Below are 9,806 nucleotides of genomic sequence, written 5' to 3' on the forward strand. Positions count from 1 at the left end.
TTTCCCAACCCCCAATCCCAAATCCTGGATGTTGGAGCAGAGCTAAACATCCCCAACACCAATCCCAAATCCAGGGGTCAGAGCAGAGCCTGAGCCCTCCCAACGCCAATCTCAAATTCCAGGGCTCAGAGCAGAACTCAAACCTTCCCAATCCCAAATCCAGGGCTCAGAGCAGAGCCTGAACCTCCCCAGCATCAAAGGGCTCCCCCAAAAATCCACAAAACAACTTCTGAAGCACAACTCACCTGAAGCACGACCATATTTTAAATTTCGACAGAAAAAACTCCCTAAATCCACCCCTCAATCCCAAAATTCTCGTCTCCCACAGTAACTCTTGGAAAAGTTATTCCCTAAAAACAGGGATTTGATTGAGCACAAGGAGCAGGAAAAACCCCTCAAACTTTAAGCTTTAATCCTCACTAAAAACCCTCCCTGCTCCCTGAGCTGCCCACTTTGGATAAAACAATGTTAATTCCAGAAAAAGGGAAGGAAAACTTCCATCAAAGCAGCAGCAGCTTCCACCCGGCTGTGATTAATCAGCTTGTCCACCTTGTCCAAATAGCCCATCGAGCAATAATTAAAAATAATAAGCCAGAAATTATCAAATCACACACAATAAGTGCAGAGCTCCTTCCCCTTTCGCTTTTGTTTATTGTTCAAACTTGTCAAGGCCCTCGCCGGGCTCCCCGCAGCTCGCAGGGAAGGCAGAGCCCCTCCAGCAGATGAAAGATGAAAAATGTCCCAATTCTGACCCTTCCCATTCAATCCTGACCCTCCTGAATTTTCCCCGTGCTGTTTCTGCCAATCAGCAGCAGCAGGGACAGGGGACAATCTGTTGTCACCAAGTTTTGCTCCTCTCCAGGTAAACTTTATTCAGATTTTGGCCCCAGCTGAGATCACAACAATCTCCTGCCTGCGTTTGCTGTCACGTTATGCAATAAATATATTTATTAAATGAGATTTGGGGAGTTAAACTCCAGCATGCACCACCCCAGAGCTGGGATTACCCAGGGAAAATAATCCAAATTATCACCTGCAATATTTGCTGAGATTTTACCTTTATCACCGCAAATAACAATGCAAAATCCAGCAGCCCTCTCCTGGAAAATGGGATATTTAGCAAAGGAAAGAAATTTATATTTAGCAAAGGGAAGAAATACACTCTGGGAAAATCTTTCTTGGTGTTTGAGGAATAAAAAATCCCAAATTCCCCTGGAGAAAAGCAGAAAATCCCCGCTCGGCTCCTGCAGACAAAGCTCTGGGACACAGCACAGCCACTTACCTTCAACTCACCCACAGCAAAACTGCTTCCCAAAAAGGTTTGCAAGCAAAAAAACATTTAAAAAAAAATTAAAAACCAACCCAAAATCATCACCAGAACCTCAGGAAAAACCAAAAACAACCAAGGAGAGGCTTTGGAGTGCGTTTATTCCCAGCTCCTTCCCCGCTGCTTTGTCCTTATTTTTTTTTTTTTTTTTTTATGTTTTATTTTTAATTTTGGTTGGTTTTTTTTCCAATACCTTGAACCCCCCTGGTCAGGATAACGACGCCAATCGCGACAGGGCTGCCCCGGGGCTTGTCCGGCCGCACAAAGGCTGCGAATGAAAGCAGCGGAGGGAAAGCGGCCGCCAGAAAGCCCCGACGCGAACGCTCGAGTTGCGATGAGAAATTCTGGCTCGGGCTTTGGGAAAGGAGCAGAACTCGGCTATTTCTGCCCCAAAAAGGCGCCGAGGAGAAGGAGGGAGGTGGGGAAGGGCGCAGATTTTTGGGCAGCTCCTTCTCCCGGAGGCTGAAAAGCCGGGGTGTGTTTTCGTGCCCACCTGGACGGGGGCGCAGGGAGAGCCCCGAGTTCACCCGGAGCCGCACGGCAGCTCCAGGCGGGCGGTTCCTGCCGGCCCGGGATGGTCCCGTACCGGGAAACACCCGCAGGTCCCTCTGATAACCCCGGCCCGGCCTTCCAGACCTGGACAACTCGGCAAAAGTTTTATTTCTGGGCAGAGGGGGAGGGAAGAGGCCGCTCCTTCCCCGGGCACCGCTCCAGGGATGCGGGACCGGGATCTGGGATTGGGAACGGGGATGGGGAACCGGGATCTGGGATTGGGAACCGGGATCTGGGATGGGGAACCGGGATCCGAGATTGGGATGGGGAACTGGGATGGGGAACCGGGAACCGGGACCAGGATGCGGGATTGGGATGGGGAGCCGGGAGAAGGAGCCGCGATCCGGGATTGGGATGGGGAACCTGGATACAGGATCGGCATGGGGAACCGGGATTCGGGATTGGGATAAGGAACCGGGTTGCGGGATTGGGATGGGGAACAGGGGTCCGGGGCTGGGATGTGGGATTGGGATGGGGAGCCGGGAGCCGGGATTGGGATGGGGAACAGGGATGAGGAACCGGGATGCGGGACCACGATCAGGAACTGGGATGCGGGACTGGAATAGGGAACTGGGATGGAGAACCGGGATGAAGAACCGGGATTAGGAAACGGAATTGGAAACCGGGATGGGGAATGGGGATGAGGGTCCTGCAGCCCGTCCGGCCGTGCAGGGAAAGCCGCGCCGGGGCCACCGGGATGGGGAATAACGACGGACAGAGGAGTAACCGGGGAACCCGCGGATGTCCCAGCGCGCGGTGGGCGGAGGGACGCGCCGGGCACCCCCTCCAAAAAGAAAAAAAGTAATAAATAAAGAAAAAAAAAAGTTTAAAAAAGGAGAAAAAGCCAAAGCGCAGCAGCGATTCTGGCTCTCTGGGGCCGGGCACCCGCAGCCCCCGGGGCCGCCCCCGCTCCGTCCCGCGGTACCGGGGGGGGTTCGGGGGGCGCGCCCGGCCCGGCCCGGCCCCGCCGCCCCCCGCGCGCCGTTCCTGAGCCTCTGGCGCCCCCTCGGGACGGAGCCGCGCAGCGCCCGCGGCCCCCGGCGCTCTGCGCTCCGCTCCGCGCGTCCCGCCCGCCTCCCGCCCGCGCGGCTGCAGCGGTCCCAGCGGCGGCGGCGCCTCCATCCAGCAGCCACCCGCGGGGAGCGCGGGGCACGGCCGGGGCGCTCTGTCCCCGTTATCCCCGTTGCTGTCCCCGCTCTGTCCCCGCTGTCCCCGCTCTGTCCCCGCTGCCGCCGCCGCTGTCGCCGCCCCGGCCGGGCCGTGCCCCCCGCGCTGCGCGGCGCTGCGCGGCCCCGCCCCCTCGGCGCGGCTCAGCCAATAGGGGCGGAGCGGCCCCCGCGGGCCGCGCTGTGATTGGCCGGGCCGGGGCGGGCGCGCGGGTATTTGTGCGCGCGGCGCGCAGCGGCCGCAGAGCCGCGCTGGAGACCGGCGGGGCCGCCGCGCCCGACACTGCCCGGGGCTCGCCCTCGCTCCGCTCCTTGTCCTCATCCTGAGCCTCCTCCCGGCCTCGAAAAAGTTTTCTTTTATCCCTTTCCTCGTTTCGGAGTTTTTTTGGTGTTCTTGCTTTTTGTAATTTTTTTTTTTTTTAGCGTTTTTGCGCTGAGGAGAAGTAATAAAAAGTTTTTTTGCGAGCCTCCTCTCCGCAGCCGGTGGAGACTTTGTTTCTCCGAGTTTTTACTTTTTTTAACCCATCCCTTCCCCTTAGCGCTTAACTTTTTAATTTTTTTTTATCATCAATTTTTTTTCGCCCCCTTGTTCCCCCTCGGCCGCTCTCTCGCATGAATCTCCTCGACCCTTTCATGAAAATGACAGAAGAACAGGACAAATGTATCTCCGACGCCCCCAGCCCCACCATGTCGGATGACTCCGCCGGCTCCCCCTGCCCCTCTGGATCCGGCTCGGACACGGAGAACACCAGACCCCAAGAGAACACCTTCCCCAAGGGCGACCCGGACCTGAAGAAGGAGAACGACGAGGACAAGTTCCCGGTGTGCATCCGGGAGGCGGTGAGCCAGGTGCTCAAGGGCTACGACTGGACCCTGGTGCCGATGCCGGTGCGGGTGAACGGCTCGAGCAAGAACAAACCGCACGTCAAGAGACCCATGAACGCCTTCATGGTGTGGGCGCAGGCGGCCCGCAGGAAGCTGGCGGATCAATACCCGCATCTGCACAACGCCGAGCTCAGCAAGACCCTGGGCAAGCTCTGGAGGTGAGCGCGGGGCCGGGGATGCCCCGGGGAGCGGGGGATGCGGAGCTGGAAAGGCGCTGGGAAACTTGTGCGGAGCGCAAAGGTGGAGGAGAAGGCAGAATAGGAGGGGGAAAGCAGGGGAAGCAGGGAAAGTTGATTTCTTTGTGGCGTTGGAAGTGGTTTTTGTGCCCGGAGCGGGGGGACCGTGCGGAGCCCCCCGGCCGTGGTTTGTTTGTGCCGCGGGTGCGGAGGAAATGATGGATTTGGGATTTTGGGGATTATTGCATCAGCTCGGGCCGGAGGGAGCGCGGGGCGATGCGGGGAGGGAGAGAGGGAGGGAGGGTGGGTGGCGCAGGGCCGGGCGGCCTCCGAGTGCCAGAATGAGGCGGGGAGGGGAGGAAAACACGCGGCGAGTGAGTCACCTGGGCCACCGCGTCCTCGGGAAGGGGGGGACCCCGCGGCGGTGACACGGGACAGCAAAGCTGGCCCTGGCAGGCGGGAGTGTCCCCAAAGCGCCCGGGGACAGCGGGATGTGCCCGTAGGGTGGGGAGGGAGACAGGGCTGGACCCTCCTGCAGCTCTGGTGTGGGCACCGAAGGAATCTGGGGCACGAGGGGGTGACAACCGGAGAGCCCCGGGCACGAGGGTGTGACAACCAGCGAGTGTCCCGGACAGGGGGTTCGGCTTGTGGGGGGCTTTGCATCGCTCTTTGGAGGGATCGGTACCGGTGTCACTGCCCGGCCACCACCAGTGACCCCGCGCCCCCCGTGTCCCCCCAGGCTGCTGAACGAGAGCGAGAAGCGCCCGTTCGTGGAGGAGGCCGAGCGGCTGCGGGTGCAGCACAAGAAGGACCACCCCGACTACAAGTACCAGCCCCGGCGGAGGAAGTCGGTGAAGAACGGGCAGGCGGAGCAGGAGGAGGGCGCGGAGCAGACCCACATCTCCCCCAACGCCATCTTCAAGGCGCTGCAGGCGGACTCGCCCCAGTCCTCCTCCAGCATCAGCGAGGTGCACTCGCCCGGGGAGCACTCGGGTAGGTGCCCAGGGAGCCTGGGGGGGCTGAGGTTGGGGTTGGGTGAGGGGAGGGGAAGATCCAGGAATGGAAAGACCCAGGAAAAATCCAGAAAAGCCTGCGGGGACATGGCACGGCTGCCCCAGATAGGGCTGAAATTGGGGTTGGGTGAGGAGAGGGGAAGGAAAGATCCAGGAATGACTGTGGGGGGCACAGCACGACTGCCCAGACAGGGCTGAAATTGGGTTTGGGTGAGGAGAGGGGAAGGAAAGAGCCAGGAATGGAGTGAGAACAGGGAGAACTGCCCATTGGCTGTGCCCAGAGCTTGGACACACAAATTGTCACCGCACTGCGGCCATTTGCCTGTGACAAACACAAACCCATGCTTATTAAAACCCAAAAAAACGGCTTTGTGTCTGAGGGCACAGCAGGCTGCTGGGCTCCATGTCCCTCACACCAGACACGTGTCCGTCACTGCTCACGGTGCCACCGCCCCCGTGCCACCCTCACCCCTGTCCTGTCCTTCCTCCCCCAGGGCAGTCGCAGGGGCCCCCCACGCCCCCCACCACCCCCAAGACGGACGCGCAGCCGGGCAAGCAGGACCTGAAGCGCGAGGGCCGCGCGCTGGGCGAGGGCGGCCGGCAGCCGCCGCACATCGACTTCCGCGACGTGGACATCGGCGAGCTCAGCAGCGACGTCATCTCCAACATCGAGACCTTCGACGTCAACGAGTTCGACCAGTACCTGCCCCCCAACGGGCACCCCGGCCAGGTCACCTACACGGGCACCTACGGCATCAGCGCCGCCGCGGGGGTCTGGATGTCCAAGCAGCAGCAGCAGCCTCAAGCGGCGGCGCAGATCCCGGCGCTGAGCGCCGAGCAGGGCCCCCAACAACAGCAACAGCAACAACAGCAGCAGCAAAGGACCCACATCAAGACGGAGCAGCTGAGCCCCAGCCACTACAGCGAGCAGCAGCAGCACTCCCCGCAACAGCAGCAGCAACAACAGCTGAGCTACGGCTCCTTCAACCTGCAGCACTACAGCTCGTCCTACCCCAGCATCAGCCGCGCGCAGTACGAGTACGGCGAGCACCAGGGCTCCTCCTCGGGCTCCTACTACAGCCACGCCGGGCAGGGAGCGGGGATTTACTCCACCTTCAGCTACATGAGCCCCACGCAGCGCCCCATGTACACCCCCATCGCCGACAGCGCCGGCGTGCCCTCCATCCCGCAGACGCACAGCCCGCAGCACTGGGAGCAGCCCGTCTACACGCAGCTCACCCGGCCCTAAGCCAGCGGAGGAGGCGCCAAAAAAAGGCAAAAATTAATTCAAAATTCAAAAAAAAAAAATCGTCAGAAATGAGCGAAAGCGGCAAGGAGTTGCCTCAGAGCGCGTGAGATCAAAGAGATGATTGAAAAGACGCTCGCATGGAAGCCTTGAGCCTTCTGCACTACAGCATCCTCCAGGACCCGCTCCCAACCCCAAAATTTGGGACAGATTTGCCAAGGACTGGACTTGAACTCTGCTTCTCCCGGCATGGAGAGGAGATTTCCGCCCAACGCGCCCAGCTGGCTTCTTCTCTGGACTTATGTAATGATTTTTTTTTTTATTAGCAGTAATTAAAAGCGAGATAAAAAAATAAAAATTAAAAAAAAAAGGGGGGTAAAAGAGAAAACTCAGAGTCCTCTGTGAGGAATATTCTCTATTTTAAATATTTTTAGTATGTACTGTGTATGATTCGTTACCAATTGTGAGGGGATTTATACCTATTTTTTAGAGATTTTTTTTTTTTTAAATGCTCTTATTTTTCCAACAGCTAAAAAAAAAAAAAATGACACTTAGTGGAGCAGCCCTAGGTTTTCTTGCAGAGGTATTTTTGTATAGAAAAGTGTCTTTTTTTTGCTCTAAAAATGAAACTAAACCAGCGTGTGCTCTGCCCTGGGAACCCAGCACTGGGGCAGGCACCAGCATGGGAGAGGCTTTATTTTTCTAACTCGTAGCAAAACCAGCCAGGAGGAGAAACTTCACTTTATTTTTTAATAATAACCTTGAGCCTTAAAAGAAAAACAAAAAGAGGAAAAAAAAATGTTGAAAGAAAATCCACGGAGCAGCCCCAAAGTGCTGCTGGAAGCCTTAAAGCAGCCCCTGATAATCAATCACTGGGCTGGGGCTGAGCCCGACCCCTCCGGGCACCCCCTGCCCACCCCAGGCTGCCAAACCCAGCCAGGAGCCCTCACACATCCTTTAAATTATTTATTTGGGGAGAAGAGCAGCTTTTAATCACCGTTTTTTTCCTTGGGTTTTGTTGTTTTGAAGTCCTTTCAGAAGCGTTGCATTAGTTTGGGAGCATTATTTGGAAGGTGACCGTGCCTGTTAAATTATGGTCTGAAACTGTAACCAGTCCTTTATTTATCTCTTTAATTCCTTTTTTTTGGTCATTGTTATTATTATTATTATTATTCTTTTTTTTTTTTTTGAATCTGTGTCCTGGGTTTGTACAAACTTTGTGCTCTTCCTTTTTTTTTTTTTTGTTTTATTTTTTTTGCCTTCAAGGAGAAACTGGAAGAAAAAAGAAAAAAATGAGATTTGTACAAACTAAAGATTGCAAATGTAGCGGATCACTGAATCATTTGCCTTGTTTCCTGCCTCAGCTCTCTGGGACACACGAGCTCGTGCAAGGACGAGCCCCACACCAGCCCTGCTGCAGGGCTGGCACCGTTTTAGCCTTCAAACCCCCCCAAAAATCTGCCCGGGAGAGGAGAGCTGGGGGGGACACTGATTTTGGTGAAGCTGTGGCTGAACAGTTAAGGATTGCTTTTTAAAAAAGACAGCAGACTTTTTTTTTATTTAAAAAAAAATAATGATATATTTGTTAACTTTTTTTTGTTTTTTTAGGGATTCAGTAGGAGAAAAAACAAAATCTTAAAGCACTCTTATAATATGGCATCTTTCTATTTCTGTATAAAAGCAGATCTTTTTAAAGTATTCCTGTAACTTAAAAGACCTGTCCTTTAAATCATATTTTGTCTTTAGGTAAGTTTGGTTTGGTTTTGGTTACAAGATCCTTCTCTCTGTGAAACTTACCTTGTTTTTTGTTTTGTTTTGTTTGTTTTGGTTTGGTTTTATTTTTTTTTGTATATTATTGTTTGCAATAAATATACATTGTATCAAAAGTTGCACCTGCACTGGGTGTGGGATTTGTTATCAGGGTTTTTATCAGGGTTTATTATCAGGGTTTTTCTCAGCCTCCAGGGTTTGGGTTCATGGCTGAGGATTTGGGGTGTCCACCCTTCCTTTATCCCAAGCACAGCCATCCTAAAAAAAGCAGAGACAGGGAATAAATGGGATTAAATGGACAAATCCAGGCTGGGCAGGTCAGGGGGTGACCCCAAAGGGGACACCTGAGCTCTGGCTGTCCCCAAACCCTGCTGGCCCTGCTCTCCCTGGGCTGTCTTCTCCATATTGGGGATGCTGAGCATGAGGGGAGGAGAAAGGAGCGACTCCAAGGGTTTGGGCTTTCAGGTCATCCTTAAAAAACTCCTGAAATCCTCCCAAAAAACCCCAAATCTGCTGCAATCCTCTCAAAAAACCCCAAATCTGCTGCAATCCTCTCAAAAACCCCAAATCTGCTGCAATCCTCCCCAAAACCTCAAATGTCCCTCCAGCCAAGCAGGGCCTGTGTCACCCTCAGGGCTCCATGTCCCTTGTCCCTCCCTGGGAAGGAATAACCCTCCCTGGCTCAGCCCAGCTTGGGTTTTCCAACCAAACCCATCCCAAACCCGTCCCTGCCCTGCTCAGGCCAGGCTTTGTCACCTCAGAGCTCCCTGGGGACACAAATCCCTGCAGGTCCCTGCAAGGCCTCGGATCCCAGCTGGGAAAACTCGTGTCAAATGTCCCAACTTGTCCCAAATTCCCCCAGAGGTGCTGAACCAGGCAATAAACGGGATTAAATGGACAAATCCAGGCTGGGCAGGTCAGGGGGTGACCCCAAAGGGGACACCTGAGCTCTGGCTGTCCCCAAACCCTGCTGGCCCTGCCCCATTCAGGGCCCGGTCCCAGCACTCAGGTGGGGATTTGGTCCCTCCTGGAATCTTTTCCTGGCTGGAAAAGCCCCTCTGATCCCACCCTGCACCCTCCTCACCTCAGCCCAGCACCCCGGGGATTCATTAACTCTGAGCATTAATTGGGGTCGGTGTTGCTCTGCTGGGCCATGTGGGAACTCTGATCCCAGACTTTCCTGCTCCTCAGCGTTTCCCTGCTCCTCTCGGACTTTGATTTTTGGGACAGCAGAGCAAGCCCAGCTCTGGGTTTGGGGTGAGCAAGGAGCTCCAGGGAGAGCTCAGAGGGGCCACGAAGAATCCCACAAAGCAGAAAATGCTCCTGGGGGTGGGATGGGCTGGAAAAGGGCCCGGAATTGGGACAGGCAGGGCCTGGAGCAGGAGGGACCTCTCTCATCCCACCCCAACGACATTTCCTGGGACTTTTCCTGGGCCATTTCCTGGGACATTTCTGTCCCCACCCCACCATGCTCAGCTCCCTTCTCTCCCTTTTCCAGTAGAAGAATCCCTGGGATTTCTTCCTCACAAAAAAACCCAAAAAAGCAAAACTTTTGCTCCAGCCTGGCAAACAGGATTCCTGGGACATTTTCCTGGGACATTTCCTGGGACACTTCCTGGGATATTTCTGTCCTCACCCTGCTTTGCTCAGCTCCCCTCTGCCCCTTTTTCC

The 9,806-nt window shown here is 55.3% G+C and overlaps 1 protein-coding gene across 2 annotated transcripts; it reads left to right on the top strand.

Annotated features, from left to right (window-relative positions):
* Nucleotides 1–3,657: 3,657 nt before the first annotated feature.
* Nucleotides 3,658–8,251, top strand: SOX9 (SRY-box transcription factor 9). 2 transcript variants are annotated; one of them, XM_058817276.1, is made up of 4 exons: nt 3,658–4,088; nt 4,846–5,099; nt 5,614–5,956; nt 6,002–8,251. In XM_058817276.1, exons 1-4 carry the CDS (start codon nt 3,658–3,660, stop codon nt 6,366–6,368), a joined length of 1,395 nt encoding a protein of 464 aa, XP_058673259.1. In that variant the 3' UTR covers nt 6,369–8,251. The 2 variants fall into 2 exon arrangements, with proteins under 2 accessions (XP_058673259.1, XP_058673258.1); XM_058817275.1 differs by having other exon boundaries at nt 5,614–8,251.
* The last annotated feature ends 1,555 nt before the right edge of the window (nt 8,252–9,806 follow it).

The sequence above is a fragment of the Ammospiza caudacuta genome, chromosome 19 (genome assembly GCF_027887145.1).
Source record: "Ammospiza caudacuta isolate bAmmCau1 chromosome 19, bAmmCau1.pri, whole genome shotgun sequence".
In the NCBI taxonomy this organism is placed as follows: Eukaryota; Metazoa; Chordata; class Aves; order Passeriformes; family Passerellidae; genus Ammospiza; species Ammospiza caudacuta.